Here is an 18,829-nt window from a genome sequence, read left to right on the forward strand (position 1 = left end):
CCTGTTCCCTTTCATGTATACTGAATTCCCCCACAGGTTCCAGAGAACTAAATTTAAAAGAGCAGAAACAGCAGCAGGACATAGTAAATACCTTCCAGGACCAATGTTTTGGAAAGGAATCAGGATGAACTTGAACTTTGGGAGTGGCGGCTTAATTCTGTTTTTTCAGTAGCATACTACAGTCTAATCCAACAACCATTTGTTAAGTGGATACTATCAATAAGCCACTGTGCCAGCCACTGGCAATATGACAACAACAAGAAAAAGAAATCTTTATCCTCAAGGAGGTTTGAATCTACATTCTTCATATATGTACAGCATGTTTGTGTTCATATATGTGTGAAAGTATGTACATGTATGCTGTAATTACCAAATATAGAAGTTCTTCATATTAGACTTGTTGTTACTTTAAATTATAGATTTTTTTAGGTGGGTTAAAATAATAGAAAATTGACTTGGTGGGGTTTTTTTTGTTTTTTTTTTTTGTAAACTACTTAACATCAAAATTTTAGAACTTTTAGACTATATACAGAATATATTAGAAACATATTTCTGTTATTGAAATAATGGGGATTCTATTAGTATTGTCAAATAAGAACAAATTTTAGGAAAAATAAAAGTTTTGATGGCAGTAATTTGGTATCATAAATAAATGCCTTTTTTTGGGATGGAAAAATATTCATTGCTAACAAACAATAAACAGATGGGATTGTATATTCTCTACACCTCTCTCATAGGTCACATCTATTGTGCTATGTAATCTTGTGAAAGCCTGACAGTTCCTGTTGAATTTTCATTTATACTATAGTTCCTCTGTGCATAGACCATTCATAATTCATATAAAGATTGTTTTAAGATAAAAAGGTAGATATATAGGTAGATAGTTGTTGATATCTTCTCAGTTACCTACGATTGGGAGGAAGGCATAAGGAGGGATAGTTGAAAGGTGGCGAGGGTTTGAGGGGAAAATTAAGTTCAGTTTTGACCATGTCAAGTTTAAAATGTCTGTGGAACCTCTACTTTGAAATGTCCAGTATGTAGCTGGAGATGTGAGTCTGTGGTGGATCAGCAGAAAGGTTAGAGCTAGATAAGTATATGACTTCCTTTTTACTGTTGAGGATATCCAATTTCCCTAGGCTTGGCAGTCTACGTATCATCCTTGACTTCTCATTCTCTCTTAAACCCTCTGCCCTCCCTATCTAATCTTTTTGCCGAAGCCTATCAATTTTATCTTTGTACCATCTCTTACACATCTCCTTTTCTTTTCTAACATTGCCACCATCATGGTACAGCTTCTCATCATCTCACAACTGGACTTTTGCAAAACCTTGATGGTTAGTTTACCTGTCTCACTCAGCTCTGAAAGTGATCTTACTAAAGTCTAGGCCTGACTGTATCACCCCCATACTTAGTAAAAATCCAGTGATTCCCTGTCACCTTAGTGATCAAATATAAAATACATTTAAAGTCATTTGTAACTTAAGACATCCCCTTCTCCCTCTCCCAGTTTTTTTTTTTTTTTTTCCCCTTACAACCCATCCCTCTTCTGCTCTCCCCCTAACCCTCCCAATCCTATCAGGTAATCTGCAGTCTAGTGACAGATACTTTTAGCAATTTCACTAACTGTCCTCCACTCCTGCAACTCTCCTACATTCTGCCTTTTAGATTTCTTCAAATCCCAGTTAAAACTTCACCTTCTGTAGGAAGACTGTTGATTTTTTTTCCCCCAGTTTATCCTGCATATAGCTTTTTTATGTATATAATTATTTGCATGTTGTCTTACACTTTCATTAGACATGTTAGCACCTTGAGAACAGAAATGGTCTTTTATTTTTATATCCCCAGTGTTTAGCACAGTGCCTGGTTCTTAAAAAACATTTACTGATTGACTAGCCTTCACTAGTTTTTCTATTACTTAAGAATTCAGCTATTTTGTAGCGATCTCTTCATTTGCATTGTTCTAGTCATTGTGCATACTGCTTTTGTGGTTCTGCTCTGTGGTTCACTCTTCATCTATTCATACAGATTTTGCCCAATTCTTCATTCTTGTCAGTTATATAACAAAATATATAACCATTATCTTCAGATGTTCCATAGTGATGGGCACCCACTTTGCTTCTAGAGCTTCATTACCACAGAATATTGTTCTTAGCATTTTGCTTTTTATCCTTGATTTGACTGTGGGCTCTGTTGTTGAATATCTGGATTAAAAAAGATGGAAGTTTAATCACTTTTTTTCCCCTATGTTTTCTTTATTTCTCTTTTCCCCATTGAAAAGGAAGAAAAACAATCCTTTTTAACAAATAAGCAAAACATGTGCCCATATTTGTCATATTCAAAAAAATATATATCTGTATTTTATTTTGCTTCTTGAAGAATCATTTATCAGGGCATGGGTTTCCAGCCATCCTGTAATTGTGTTTGGTTATTGCATTGATCTTAGTTCTTAAGCCTCTATAGTGTTGCTGTATGAATTGTTCTTGTGCTCACCTTACTCTATTGGTTCAAACTAGTCTTTCCAGTTATTTCTGACTCTTTCTCTCTCTTTTTTTTTTTGCACTGATTTAAGTTTTTGAGCATTGTTCCCCTCAACCCATTTCCCCCATAAGTTCTGTGTATTTTTATTATTCATTTTTGCAGTGCATAATGCTCTTTGGAAATTCATATGTTGCATTATAGCAGAACTGATTGTACTATATTCTGTGATAGAGTTGATGGATTCAAGAGGTCAAATGAAATAGAGATTTTGGGATGTGACAGATGTGTGCATGTATTTTGCTTACTTGTTAAAAGGATTTTCAGTGGGGAAAGGAGTGGGAAGGAAAGAAATTATACATTTTTTGTACATATGATCTATGTTTTCTTTCTTTGATCTCTTTGGGAGTCTAGTCTTAGAATTGCTGAATCAAAGAGTATAGTCACTTGGGGTATAATTTCAAATTGCTCTCTAGAAAAGTTGTACTAATTCACATTTCTATTAACAATACATTAATGAGTCTTTTCCCCCACAGTCTCTCAATATTTATCATTTTCCTTTTTTGCAACTTTGCCCTTCTGATGAGTGTGAAGGTAGAACTCCTAACTTGAATTGACATTTCTCTAATTATTAATGATTTGGAACATTTTTCATTTGGTTTCTTTATTTGAAAAGTGTCTCTTTACATTGTATCTTTTGACTATTTTTAAATTAGAGAATGCTTCTTTAGTCTTTATAAATGTCAGTGAGCTCCTTGTGTATCTTGAAAATGAAATCTATTTAAAAAAAAACTTGCTGCAAAAATTTTTCATCAAGTTAATAGTTTCTCTTCTAATTTTAGCTGTATTTATTTTGTTTGTGCAAAGACTTTGTACAGACAGTCCAAATTGATATTGAGAACAGTTGGGTCATTTGACTACTCCATTATTTGACTACTGTTGAGTGCCTCAGTGTGCCTGTTTTTCCACCGCCCCTCCAATATATTCACTGTTCCTGTCCATGTTCATCATCTTTTTTCAGTTTGCCTGGTGTTATGAGAAAGTTCAGATGTTTAAAAATATATTTCTTTTATTGATTGGAGTATGTATTCATGTAGTCATTTGTAATGTGTAGTTCTTTTGAAAACTGTTAAAATCCTTCAACATTCTCTTGGTGTCAAGGCACTACCATTCTCCCAGTCGTGTAGGGTTAAATTATTAAACTCGACTCCTCCCATTTGCCCCACACATCTGATCTTTTGCCAGGATTAATCACTTATTCTTTCACAGCATGTCTCATTTTGTTCTCCTCTTTACACTGTGTAGCCACCACCCCCTATTCAGGCTGTGATCATCACATACTAGAACTATGGCAATAATCTTCTAGTTCTTCCCATCTGAAATATCTTCCCAATCGAGTCTATTTTCCACTCATCTGGCTTCAGACTTGATTACATTACTCTTCTATTTAATAAATTACAAAATCCTCTATTTGGCTTTTAAATCCCTTTGCATACAGACCTTTTCCAGTTCTCTTAACCATACTGTAACACTTTATTCTTCTTAATATTTTACTCTTCTCCACTTATCTAATACCAACACTATTGGCTTTTTTGCTGTTCTTCACATTCTCTTAAGTCTATATCTTTTCAGTGGCTGTTTCCCAGGCCTGGAATCTCTTTTTTGTGTCTGATTTTTCATTTCCCTGATATCTTTCAAGATATTCTAGAAGAGGCTTTTCTCAATCCTTCCAAATGCAAATTCTTTCTTTTAAGATTACTTCCCATTTACCGTGTGTGTGTGTGTGTGTGTGTGTGTGTGTGTGTGTGTGTGTGTGTGTGTGTGTGTGTGTGTGTGTGTTGAGCTCTTGCTAGCAGGAACCCTGTTTTTATCTTTCTTTGTATTCCTAGTACTCAGCCCAATTCTTGGAACATGATAAGCACTTAATAAATAAATGACTGAAACAACATTTTCTTTAAAATTTGATTTTAGAAGAGTCTTGGCTTATATAAAAACTGTTAGGATGTCGGTGTTAGAGCTGAGAATAAATATTTAAAGTCCAACCCAGAATGGTTGACTAATTTGACCTTTACTTTCTTTTACCAAACAGTTTATTTGTTTTAACTTTCAGGTAATCTTGTTCCTGTTCAGCATATTATTATCACCACTAAAGCTAGATTAATATAACCTGAGCCATTTTGCAAAGGAGCAATATGTAGTTTTTACTTTGTTCACCTTAGCTCTGTTAGAAATCACTTAATTCTATTTTCCCCATTCATAAAATTTTTATCTCACTTATATCAGCTTAATACACATGATCTTCATAATTGTGCTTAGATTGTTCATGAAATTTTCATAAGACATTAAAACTGACCATCATCTCAATTATTTTCCTGTTAATTATTTTCTTGTCCCATACATGTTTGGAAAGGTGAAAAACATAAATCAAAAGCAAAAAAGTTTATATGCTTGTTAGACAGTTGACTTTGAATATCAAGTAGTTAATTTTTATTTCATCTTGTTAAATACAATAAAATATCCATTTAAATACAATAAAGTGAGTAGTACCATATGCAAAAATAATGAAAACAAACAGCAGGTAACTACAAAAAAAATAGAATGGAAACTGTTTCTGCCTATCTCCATAGTAAATTTAGAGGTTTAAAACTTTGCTTTAAGCAACACTTTTGCAACTTCAATCATAAAGGTATACATTTCAAATTGTGTGCCACAGGTACATATGGTATGACATGAACATTTATTTCTACCATAGCTGTGAGTGCTCCAATCCTCTAATTAGTTTTCTTTGTTTAGACATGGAAATTGTTTTAACATCAGCCTTGTGAAATCACAGTATACCCAAAATACTATGCCTAACATGTAAACCATGGATAAAAATTCCATATCTCCATATTGGCCACCTTAGATGAAAATGTTATATTAACAAAACAGAATGTTAACTGACTCTACTCTCTTGATACTAAACATAAAAATCACATGAAAAATAGTATATGTCCAAATAGAAGTAACATAATCAGTTATCAGTATCAATGACCAATATAGTCTACTGTATAAATATAGGATGAGGCTGACAAAACTTGGAAGGCTGGTTAATTTACCCTCTTCTGCTTCATCTTCATTTTCTTGGGTATCTATCTGCTATCCACAACGTCAGGTTGTCTCTCAGTAAATGTGTTATTCGTGTGCTAATTTGAATGATTCTTCACTTAAAAATATCAACTTTAGCAATGTGCTTCATCAGAAGCTGTTCTTTCTGAGAGAACAAGTTTTTTTTTTTTTTTGAAAAGTTCAATATCTGATAAATAGAATATAGAGAAGTTCCTTTGTGCTGATTCCAAATGCTTCTTGATATTTTTATGATTGGTCCCTCATCCTTTCTTCTAATCACCAGTAGTAACTTCAGCCAAATAATGGCAGTAATCTCCTTTAATTTTCAAACAGAAGACTTTGCTCTTTTTTTTTTTTTTTTTTTTTTTTTTTTTTTTTTTTTTTTTTTTTTTTTTTTTTTTTTTTTTTTTGTGAAGGGTTAGGAATTAAGAACTTTTCCATGAGAGGCAGAACTTCATTGTAGATATCTCTTAATTTGGTTTTCTCTGTACTCATGAACCATCTGCTATCTTTAGCACTTTCCATGTTTTCCTCAGTACTTGAAACAGTCCTCCAAGACAACATCTCTAGGTTTCTGCTACATTTTTGTAAGCAACAAAGAAATTATTGCCCTCTTCACTGGATCATTCAACTCCTTTGCTCACAGATTTCATGCAAGCTGCCATGTCATATTGCTCAGCCAATTTAACCGTCTGCACCAGTTTTTTTTTTTTTTTATCTGTGATTGAATATTCTGTGCGCAGAGTAAGGGGTTCAGCAGTCTGTGGATAGATAGTAGCAGTGGAACTGACACTATGCCCATATCTCTCATAGTTCCAGCCACCAAAAAACATTTAAGGTTCTTTAGTATCTTTCGAGATTCTTTCAGAATAAGTTCTCATATAGATACTTTCTTTGCTTTGCCATATTATTCTAATATTTGTCATTTTCTGATGAAAAATTTACACTTTGACATGCCACAGCAATTTTTCTTTTTTTCTATCCAGATGCAGAGTTTGCAAGGCGGCACAGAAGCTATTGCCCTTTTGGATCAGTTAGAAGCAGATTATTATGATCTGCAGCTTCAGTTGTATGAAGTACAGTTTGAGATCTTGAAATGTGAGGAGTTACTGCTAACAGCCCAACTTGAAAGCATCAAGAGACTTGTATCAGGTATATATAATAGACATTTTCTCCTGTTAAACTGTAAGTATTGGGGGGTAGGAGCAGGATTTAAATGTAAACAAAAGTTGCATTTCTATTAGAGGATCAGAGTGGTTGTTTAAGTTTTTCCCTTAATGGTTCAAAGCAGGTATTTTTTTTAAGAATGTAGCAACATTAATTACCGAAGAATAGAAAATAGAAACTTTTTACTTAATGAATGTATATGTAGTCTCTAATTTTTTTCTAATTACATCAGATTTTATGACTTGAAAATTTTGAATATTTAAAACATTTTACATAGAAGAGACCAAAAGGAAGATAAGTAGGAAATACAGACAAGCAGTACAACAATTACCAATACACATGAAGTATAACCTACAAGAAAAGAAAAATCAAGTTGTCCATTAGAGATTCACAACTTCATTTATAATCCTTTTTCATTTAGTATGCATATAGAAATTGGGTGTGTCTAAAGTTCAGATTTTTTTTAAGGTCATTAATTATAAGAAATTTGTATTGATTGATTTTGAAAAAAATGGAAAAAAAAATTTTTTGATGGTCTAAGCATATGCCCAATGTAGCTGACTATAATTCCTTAAAGTTGAAATTTGGTAATTCTTAATAGGAATGGTGACCCCGACATTAATTTTAAAGAATCAGGAAAATATCTATGCAAAACAAGAATTCTTCATTTGGGTTCTGTGAGCTATGGGGGAAAAGCCCAGCTATTAACTGTATTTTGTATGTATTTAAAAGCATTATTTTGGAAAGGGATCTATAGGCTTTACCCTATTGTCATCTTAGGATCCATGACACAAAATAACAGAACACCTGAGTTAGAAAGTTGTAAAAATGTTCAGCTTGATGTTTTCAGAGTTAGGAATATAGTTATGTATGTAAACAAAAGAAATTAACTTAAATTGTAGCAGTGGAGTGTGGGATTATGAATTAAATAAAGAGTTGTGGAATTATATTTTATAAAATCTTAAGAGAATTCTACATTTTTTCCTTGTTTTAACTTAAATTTAGGCTTGATTAAAACTAGAAAGTTTTGGGGTTTTTTTTTCCCCCACTGATTAATAATAAAGAATGGGGGAAAGGCCTGATAGAATTAATTATGTATTAATTGAATAACAAGAGTCTGAATTATGAATTCTTACAGGTTTTGTTTTTTTTTAAATTTCTAAGTAAAGCCCCCAAACTAACTAGGACTAATCAGTGATAGAAATATTACTATCTTGAGGCCTCATTATAATGGCTAATAAAGGCTCTGTTATAATTAGGACATTACATACACAGGTGAAGAGTATTTCATAGATGATTGATCATCTTTATTCTTCAGAATCTTAACCACATATCTCTTTTCCTCCCTCCTCATTTCCCCTCCCCTGGCAAAGTAAATTAGTAAGGATCCAAATTAATGTGTTTTTTCTCCACTTTATTGACTTTTCATAACAGAAAAGAGAGATGAAGTAGTGTATTATGACACTTATGAAAGCATGGAGGCAATGCTTGAAAAGGAAGAGATGGCAGCATCTCTACATCTGCAGAGAGAAGAGCTGCAGAAACTTCAGCAGAAAGCTCGGCAATTGGAAGCAAGGCGTGGGCGAGTTTCAGCCAAGAAAGCCTACCTCAGAAATAAAAAGGTTTTTAAAATTTTCCTCATATGTATAACATGATTTAAAATTCCTCTTTTAACCATTATTTTTTCCATAGCCACACACTGAAAATTATAATAGATTTATAAAGAAATATTCTAAAAGATTGAATTCTTGAAGCTGTGATCTCTTTTTATTACCTAGCTTGATAGAACAATTAATAAATTTAGTTCTTTGTAGACTCTCCCCACTTCCAAAGGGAAAAAAGAAAAATGAGAATAATTTCATATTTGCCAGCAGACTCTGCTTAAATTTGAATCAGTTAAGTGGCATGTGCCTATTAACCTGTCACAGACTAGTTTATATATTCTTAAGAATATTCTCCTGAATATTTTCTTCTATCTATCTAGAATGTTTCTTCTATCCAGTTAGGTCCTCGTTTTCTACCCCTGCCCCCTTTTTGTTCCATCCCATTTCCATCCACCCTCACCTTTCCTCAGAGGATACTGATCTTAATTCAGTGATCTGATTTGTGAATTCACTTAACTTTTTTTTTTTTCCAAATGCATGCAAAGATAGTTTTTAACATTCACCTTTGCAAAACTTTGTTTTCCAAATTTTGCAAGAGAGTAAGCAATGTGATAACAGATGTTAAATGTCTGCAATTCTTCTACAGGTATTTCCCCATTTGTCATGTTGAACAGGAAAAAAAATCGAGAAAAACAACAAAAAGATGAAAATACTATGTTTTGATTCACAGTCAATCTTCATAGTTCTCTTTCTGAATGTGGATGTCATTTTCCATGACAAGTCTCCCGGAATTGCCTTGAAAAATCACTTCATTGTTGAAAAGAGCCAAGTTCATCAGTTAATTGATCATCACATAATCACTTAACCTTTTAAAAAAGGAAGTGAATTTTAATTTTATTTTTATTTTAACTGACAATGTGAACATTTAAACATTTTCATAAGAATGATTATAAATGAGAACATATTTATATAACATGTTATTTATTCTTAACCCTACTCCAAGAGATAACACTTGTAGCCTTCTTTACTGTGTTTATAATATATATATATATGTTGCTCTATTTTGTGTGTGTGTGTGTGTGTGTGTGTGTGTGTGTGTGTGTGTGTGTGTGTGTGTATTTGTGTTCTTTAGGTTCTTTTGTTCCTTGTATCACTTCAATAACTTATTCATGTTAGAAAATGAATTTTTATACACCTTTCATTTCTCTTCTTTTTTCTTATGATAAAAATACTTGAATTGAAATACTTGTGTTGAAAATTGAACATTTTTATTTATTTTATAAAGGAAAGATATCCATTTTGTGGAATTTGAAACAACCACAAGAAAAATTATCAAATATGAATGAAAACCAACAATGACACAAAATAATATTCTCATTTTTTATTTTTTTTTTTACAAACTAGATAAGGCCTCTATGCATATGAGCTTTGGTCTATCATATAGCCTTCTATTTGTAAAATGAAAGATTTGATTAGATGACTTATACCATGATCCTATATAAAAAGAAATTTATATAAGTATTATTGAATATTAAAAACAAAACAACCTTTTTTCTTGACTCATCCTTATCTATAGATGTAAATTCTATAAGTGCAGTACAATATTAGCGGTCATGTTTAACTTGTTATGGTTCTCTGGAGCCAAAACTAGATTAGAGCATATGATCTTTTTGTCATATGCTCTGAAAATTATTAATTTGGTTTCTTCCAGCAGTAATTTAGAACTTCGTGTTTGATAGGTACTAGATTTAAATAGACAAAAATGCTGTTAAGGATCTTAAATGCCAAATCTCATTCTGAGATGCCTATTAATTCTGCCTCCTGACTCTCTCAGTAGTATTTTTTTTCAAAGTACATATTATCAGGCTTTCCTTCTTCCCCTTCTTTCTTTCTTCTTCCTTACTTCCTTAAGAAGATGGAGAATCACAAGCATTCTTTTCAATGTTTTACAAATCTGGGATCAAGTTTATTGAGTTCTTTGAATCTTGTTCTCTTTTTGTAAGCCTCATTCACCAAAAAAAAAAAAAAAAAAAAGGCACTGCCTACTGGCACTGTGACTGACTTTCTTCAAAGTAGGTGCCCCAACATTTTTCATGCTATGCAGTTTCAAAAAACTATAGTACTCCCACTAACCTTGGCTCAAAAAGACCTCAAATCATTATTGTATACACTATAGGTAGATATGAATGTCATCTACTTATACATATGCAGATGAATACTATTAGAATTTGGAAATGGTTTTCATATTATATATGGAAAAAATGATTTGGTAGGATATATTTTAGATGCTTTTGGTGGAAAAGATGTTTAAGCTACATGAAACTGATTCCAGATATTGTAAAAGCACCCGTTTACATATGACAACAACTCACAGTCCTTTACATTTGTGTAGTTCTGGTTTTGAATGTTTTTCCTCTTATAAATTATATATACCTTATGAGGTAGGTTGAATAGATATTTTAAAAACCCATTATCCAGTGAAGGTTAGGCTATAAACAGATTGAGTAATTTCCTAAAATCATACTGCTAGTTAATGATACAAATGAAATTAGGTCCTTATAAAATTCTTAAAACTTTTGCTAGGTGTATACAAATACCACCACCACTAACCAGAAAATCATTGTGCTCTATAGGGGCTTCTATTCTACTGAAAACTTCTGTCTTAGTTGAAAATAAATTGATTTTATAATTAACATGTAGACTAGTTTTTTGCCCATGTCCAGTAGAGTGTTTTTATCGCAAAATGATATTGGCTAAATCAGATAGAGGAAAATTCACATACACGCACACACACACACACACACGCACTCTGATGATTTGGCAGTATTATAGTACCTTCAAAACATCTGTGATAAGTTGTTTATTAGCATAGCATTATATTCTTCTCTTCTCATTATTCAGAGCTAGTATTAAAATATGTGTATATATCACATGTATATTGGAAGTCAGCCTAAAATTTAACCTGTAGTAAAAATACAACCTTATTAATGATACTTAAGGATGGCTAAAGATAATCCTTGAGTATCATTAATAAGGGTTAAATTTCTAAGGATACACAATTTTGTGCATTGTTTCTTGTGCCAAACTTATATAGTATTGCTAGTGATGGTTCCTACTATGTGATAGATTTGGACTTTATTCCTACTTCCCTATTCATTTGATTGTGTAGTGAGTTAAAACATAAACAATTTTTAATAAGTGATTTTTAAGACCATCATTATCAAAAGAAGTATTTTTGTCTTTTTCTTTAGTAATTGTCTTCCTTTTTAGTGACTCTTTTCTCATCCTTTTATCTGATTGTCAAGCTCTAATGCTTTTTTGTAATCATCTTCTCCAGGCTGTATACTTTCCCAATCTCCTGTAATCATTTGCTACTCCAAAAAAAAAAAAAAAAAAAAAAAAAAAAAAAAGGTAACAGATCTATTAACACATAGTATCCATTGGCAAAGTACTTGGCAAGTATCCTATGTTATCAATTCAGTGGCTTTTATTTAGTAAGAATTTAGTTGAATCAGCTTGACTTAAGATACTGTGAAAGAAACAAGTTAGAAATATTTACCTTAACATACCGTATGTCAATCCAAAGAGTAGATTTGTAACCTCTTTTTTTGTTTAAAAAAGTAATATATCACAGATTTGAGAGTGGCCAGTACACAGAAGGAACATTTTATTTCTGGCATGATTTAAATGGTTCATCTGGAAAAATGGGATTTTAAACAATTTCTTGTCTCGTCATATGTCTGCTCATAAGCAGGCATATTTGGCTGATAGAATTGTAAATGTAGATATGTAGATTTTGATGGAGCAGTTGTTTGTATCCCCACAAAATTTATGGCCTAGAGGTAGGTCTAGATTCTTTTTTTTTTTTTTTTAATTATAGCCTTTTATTAACAAGATATATGCATGGGTAATTTTACATCATTATAGGTCTAGATTCTTTTTTTTTTTTTTTTTTTTTAATTTTTATTCATTTTTCCAAATTATCCCCTCCCTCCCTCCACTCCCTCCCCCCCATGGCAGGTAATCCCATACATTTTACATGTGTTACAATATAATAGGTCTAGATTCTTAAGGATCATGTTAGAAAGTAGTTTCCACTATTCTTGATAATGTTTGCTCTTTAGTAGTAATGTTTGAAGTTTATTGCCAGCAAGAGCAGCTGTGCTCATAAGCAAAAAGGCCACTACCAAAAAAATTTTATTAACAATTATTTTGTTTTTTAAATTCCTACTGTGTGTCAGGCATAATAGTCTTTGCTAGGAAATGAGGACATAAAGGCAAAAATGAAGAGTCCTTGCCCTCAAGGAATTTATGTCCTGTTGGAAAAAACAATTGTACATACTATAAAGGTATTAATAATTATTTTTTTGGGGGGGAGAAAGCCTCATATAGAAGGTAGACATTAATCTATTGAAAATTCCAGGCATGTTGGGCAGTTATTATAAAAACGTGGTCGAGAAGGGAGGGTGAAATGTCATGTATGAAGAAGTATTAGAAAACTAGCTTGACTGAAGATTAGAACTGATAAAAGGGGATGGGAATGGATAATGTGAAAAAATGCTGAAAAAATAAGCTGGGCTCAAGCCTTAAAGAGTTAATCCTAATAATGATAGAGAAATTTTAATGGAATCAAACTTGCTTGAGGTAGATAGTAGTGGGCAAGACCTGGGAAAGGGAAACAAATTAGAAAGCTATTTGCAGTACTGAAGAGCAACCTCACAGAATTCTGACTTTAGGCATGTTGAATTTGAGGTGCCTGTAGGATATTTAATATAAAATATACAGGAAGCAATTGGTAATATGTGACTAGAACTCAGGAGAAATATGAACCAGTTCAACTCTACAGTATCTTCCTCTCTTGAAAATCTGGCTCCCTTATCAAATCACATTATCACTTACTTCCAACCATGCTTCAACCTTGGAATTCTCCCACCATTCATCACTTTCAGTCCTTCACACATGCATCTGAACAAAGATGGAGAAAATCAAACAACCATTCTTACTGGATTCATCACAAATTTCCACAATATCACACAGGCCCTTAATTGCTGCTAGGCAATTATCTTCCTTTATCCATTCATCATCTTACTCTCCACAATGGCTCTTCCAGACTTCTTCATTCCTTCTCAGTCTTCCATAGATCTCCTACCTTGCTCTCAACTGAAAATTTGCCTCTTAACTTAATTTTTTCCACATTTAATAGTATTTTATTTTTTCTGATTACATGTAAAGATAATTTTTACTTTCATTTTTGTGAGATTTTGAGTTCCAAATTTTTCTCCTTTCTCCCCCCTTCCCAATTCAATCTAATGTTGGTTATATATGTATAATAGTATTAACATATTTTCATATTTGTCATGTTGTGGAAGAAAAATCAGAAAATGGAAAATGACAACAAAGAAAAAAATGTAATAGTATGCTTTGATCTTTATTCAGTCTCCATAGTTCTTTCTCTGCATGCAGACAGATTTTCCATCACAAATCTATTTGAATTGTCTTGGATCTCTGTAATTGTTGAGAGCTAAGTCTGTCATGGTTTATCATCACATAATTTAGTTGTTACTGTGTTTAATGTTCACCTGGTTTTAGCATCATAGAACAGAGTATTCCATTTCAGACATTCCCCAATTAATATTCATACCTTCAATTTCCAATACCATGCCACCACAAAAAGCTGGTAACAAGCATTTTTGTACATGTGGGTCCTTTTCACTTATCATCTCTTTGAGATATTGATCTAGTAATGGCACTGCTGGATCAGAGGGTATACATAGTTTTATAGCTCTTTGTTCATGGTTCCAAATTGCTTTCCAGAGTGATTGCATTGGTTTAGTGTCCTAGTTTTCCCACATACCTTCAAATGTTTAGCATTTTTTCCTGTCATTTTAGCCACTCTGATAGGTGTGAAAATGGTACCTTAAAAGTTGTTTTAATTTGTATTTCTCCAAACAATAGTAATCTAGAGTATTTTTTATATGGCTTTAGATGGTTTTAAATTTGATGGTCTGAAATTTGCTTGTTGGTATCTTTTGATCATTTATCGGTTGGAGAATGACTTTTCTTCTTATAAATTTGAATCAGTTCTCTATATATTTTAGAAATGGCCTCCTAATTTTGCAGGAAAAAACTGAGACCCTTTGTTATAAGCTTCTTATTCATCTCCTATCACTCAGATGCCTTCTGCTACTATCTCCCCAATTCCTACCTTTGCAACATCTTCCAAATAGGCCCCTTGAGTCTGGTACAGATTTTCATCACCTCATAACAGGACTACTATCATAGGCTGCTGGTAGGTTTGCCTGCCTCAAGTTTCTCTCCATTCCAACTTAGCCTCTGTTCAACCAAAATCAAAGTGATTTTCTTAAAACATAGGTCTAATTATGTCACCAACTACCCAATAAATTTCAGTGGCTCCCTCCTTCAAGTATCAAATACAAAATGCTCTATCTGGCCTTTAATCAGCCCTCCCTACCTTTTCAGTATTCTTACACTTTTATTTCCTGTCATGTAGTCTTTGATTATTGACAGTGGCTTGCTGACTTTCACGAATAAGACATTCCTCTGTCTTGACTGTTCCTCATGCCTGGAATGTTCTCCCTTCTCTGCTCTTAACCATTGACCTTTCTGGCTTTCTCTTAAGTCCCAACTAAAATCCCATTTCATACAGGAAACTCTCCCTAATTTCTCTGTATTCTCTAGTGCCTTCCCTCTGGTGAATGTTTCCCTCCTTCTTCCCCTGTTCATTTTACTTTGTATATATTTGTTAGCATATTGTTTACCTCACTAAATCATGTTCTCTTTGGGGGCAGAAACTATCCTTTGTCTCCTTTTTTTATCCCCAATTCTTAGCACAGTGTCTGGCACATAATAGGTGTTTAATAAATGTTGATTAATCAATCATCAATTATCTGCAACTTCAGTCAGTTTTATTGATCTATTGGATAGTATATAGATTGAGGATCTAAAAGCCTTTCTTAATAACAAAAATAGCAGTTAAAATCAACCAACGAAGCATGCATGAATCATAGCATATAAAACATTCTGCATGAAATAGTATAAGGGAAAAAAGCTGTTTATCTTTTTTTCCAGACTCTTACAGTTATACAATATTTATTGTATAATATTATTTGATTTTAGTGTTCTTTTTATTTTTTGTTATTAAATTCTATGTATGTGTCCTTATGTTTCTCTGAATTCTTCATAGTCCTTATTTCTTAAATCATAACAAGAAATGTTACAGTAATACTTCATTACATTCATAGACCGTAGTTTTTTCATCCATAATCCAATTGAAGAGTTTCCACTTTATTTTCATTACTTTGTCACCACATATTTTGGTGTATATAGGTTCTTTCTTTTTTGTGTTTGACTTTGTCTTTGTCTTTGGTATATAACTAATAATGGAATCTTTATATCAAAAGAAATAGTTTAGTTACTTTTTTAAAAAGTACAATTCTGAATTGCTTTTCAGAGATGATCATATAACAGCTTCACCACTATGTGTAATTGTGCCTAACTTCTAACAGCTCATTCAACAGTGATCTTTTTCTACTTCTGTTCATCTTTCCCAGTTTGTTGGGTGTGAAGACAAAGCCTCAGATTAGTTTTAAATTGCATTCTTTCATAGTGACTTAGAACATTTTTTTTTTTCTTAAAACATGGTTATCACTCATTTGTGGTCCTTCTTTAGTGAATTGTTTAGGTACTATGGTATAGTGAAAGAGTGTCAAACTCAACTGGACACAGAACCCTGTAGGCCATATTTTTTTTTTTTTTTTTTTTTTTAGAAAACCACAAATTAATATTATCTATGTTGTATTATATTTTTACGTCTTTGTTAAACATTAGCCTATTATATTTTGATCTTACTCAGTTGCACTCAGGAATTTTGTGAGTCCCAAGTTTGATAATTCTGTAGGAAGAGAATAAGAAGAAATAAAGATATAATTGCTATAGTGGTTAGAATGCTGTACCTGGATTTTGGAAGGTCTGAGTAAAAATTCTGTCTCAGGATTATTAACTGTCTGACCCTGGGCACATTACTTAATCTCTGTTTGCCTTAGTTTTCTCATAGGTAAAATTGGGCTAATAGCACCTGCCTCATAAGATTGTTGTGTGAATTGAATAAGATAAAACATGTTAAGTTCTTTGTAAATCCTAAAAGTGCTGCATAAACTTTTAAAAAATTATTATTCCCCTTTGGACTATTTATTGGAGTGTTGCCTGCCTAGAAGTGACACAATTTTGAAAGCATTGAAGTCTCAATTTTTAAGATAAGCAAAATAGAATACTAAAACACAGTATGAAATTTTACCAAAATTAAATAGGCAAAAAGACATTAATAATAACTAATTAATAACTAAAGCTATACACCTACTCTTTCAGTCCTACAAGATCTTTGAGAATTATCTATATCTATATATATATCTATATATATATCTATATCTATATAGATATAGATATATATATATATATATAAAGGGCATTCTTGATAAACATATGAAAATGGGAACATATAAACTGTAGCAAACCATATTCAATAGCAGACCACACGATTTTCTGGGGGGAAAAATTTTTAATGAAAAAATCACAAACCTTTATGATCATATACTGTTTATATTGTTAATTGTATCAGATAATCTTGAGATAAATGTGACATATACTTTAAGGGAGATGTCTTATTGGAGGATTGTTTTGCTATATAAATAAACACAAGATATGTGTTTATAGCACCTTCCCTTAATCTCTGCAAATGTCTTGGGGTTTTCTGTTTTATCTAGAAGCCTAAGTTTTCTGAGAGGGCTACATAATTTTACAATCTATTCAATTCTAAGTTAGCTTTACTGTCAGTCTGCACTGTTTGTTCAAGACATAGGTACTGATTATCAGTATGAAACCAGGCATGAAGGTGTGTGTATGTATTTCTATATCCATGTGTATTGTAGAATTCAAAAGGAGAGGTAGTCTGAACATAATAGCATGATCTTAGACATTGTGCTGATTGCATCAAGTACTAAAATACTGCTGAGCCTCGTAAATGAGATGTAGTCCATCAGCACCCATGTCTCAATAAAACAGAAAACCCCATCACTTTAGTGGCAGTACACTTCTGGCAATGCTAAATGGCAGCAAATCATGAAATACCCCATTTTACAAGAAACAACAGAGGAGCATCAGAGGAACTGGCTTGAGGTAGATATTAGTAGGGTACCATGTATTACTAATGATGAAAAGAAATGGCATAGTCTCATTGAGGTTTCTTCTAACTCAAAATCTATAATCTCACCTATGGATTTAAAAAGGAAGTGGGCTGATGAAAAGGGCTGTCTCTGCTGCCCATGAAGTATCTATCCTTTGTAGAGGATTCTTGAAAAGAAATGGAAAATAATCACTTAGTTGGGCAGAGTTTGCCGAGATTAAAGGAATACCCATATCAGTGAGATAACTGATGCACTGAATTATTCAAGAAGTATGTGTCATTGTATCACACAACTTCCCTTCTCCTAGGCCTCTGGGTGGGTATAAGTAAAGGAAAGCTAGAAGGGTTGGTGAGAGCTTCTTAGTACCTCATCCTTCAAATTTTCTTGCCTTCATTTAACAAATTTTCATAAAGCATTATTACTTGTAGTGTGAGGATGAGGAAACAGATTTAGGAAGGACAGTAACTTGTCCATGTCCATGTATTTGGTAAGTAGCATGACCTTAAACCTAGAGCTTCTAATTTCAAATCCATTGTTTTTTCTTCTATTCTCCTTTAGAGGTGTGTGGGTGTGTATTTATTAATATTATCCTAGTTATGATAAAACCAATTCCTTCATTTGGGTCTTTGGAGAAATTTCACATAAGCAGATCTTGAAATTGACCTAATAGGAATTTTACTCTTATCTGCTTAGACTGTGGTAAATGAATGTGGGAATGAATAGGAATTTTGCTCTTACCTGCTTAGATTGTGGTAAATGAATGGAATCAGAAGATTTCATGATTAAAGTTAAATTCTACTATCAGTTGTTAAATTAGTTTGGTTTGTATTTATGCACATTTTTTCTTCTTATAGGAAATCTGTATTGCAAAGCACAGTGAAAAATTCCAGCAACGCCTTCGGAGTGAAGATGAATACAGGACACATCATTCAGTACAACTAGTGAGTTTGGGTACTTGGTGATTGATCTGTTTAATAGTTAATGCTACATATTCAAATTAATTTGATTTCTTAGAAAACTGACTTTAGTAAACCATTTTACTTCTCCCTATTTCCCTAACACACCTCTAATATTTTTCGCACTTAACATATGTGTTTTGATAATTCTCTTTTGGGGCAGACCTATGATTTAATTAGTATAAGTAAATTCTCATTTTACAGATGCAGTGCAGATATACAATTGCTCTGACCTAATTAGTGTTCATGGATTACTGGGATACCAAAGGGACCTGACTAAGACCAGCTCTATCCACTACTTTTATTGTCTCTGCTCTTG

General features: G+C 32.6%; 1 protein-coding gene across 1 annotated transcript in view; it reads left to right on the forward strand.

The window, feature by feature from the left end:
- JMY (junction mediating and regulatory protein, p53 cofactor) overlaps positions 1-18,829 on the forward strand; it is a 70,226-nt gene that overhangs the window by 40,597 nt on the left and 10,800 nt on the right. Inside the window, 3 exon segments of the mRNA XM_074282346.1 lie at positions 6,570-6,735; positions 8,185-8,372; positions 18,409-18,495. Of these exon segments, the coding sequence (XP_074138447.1) occupies positions 6,570-6,735; positions 8,185-8,372; positions 18,409-18,495 (441 nt within the window).

This window comes from Sminthopsis crassicaudata, chromosome 1 (assembly GCF_048593235.1).
Source record: "Sminthopsis crassicaudata isolate SCR6 chromosome 1, ASM4859323v1, whole genome shotgun sequence".
NCBI lineage: Eukaryota > Metazoa > Chordata > Mammalia > Dasyuromorphia > Dasyuridae > Sminthopsis > Sminthopsis crassicaudata.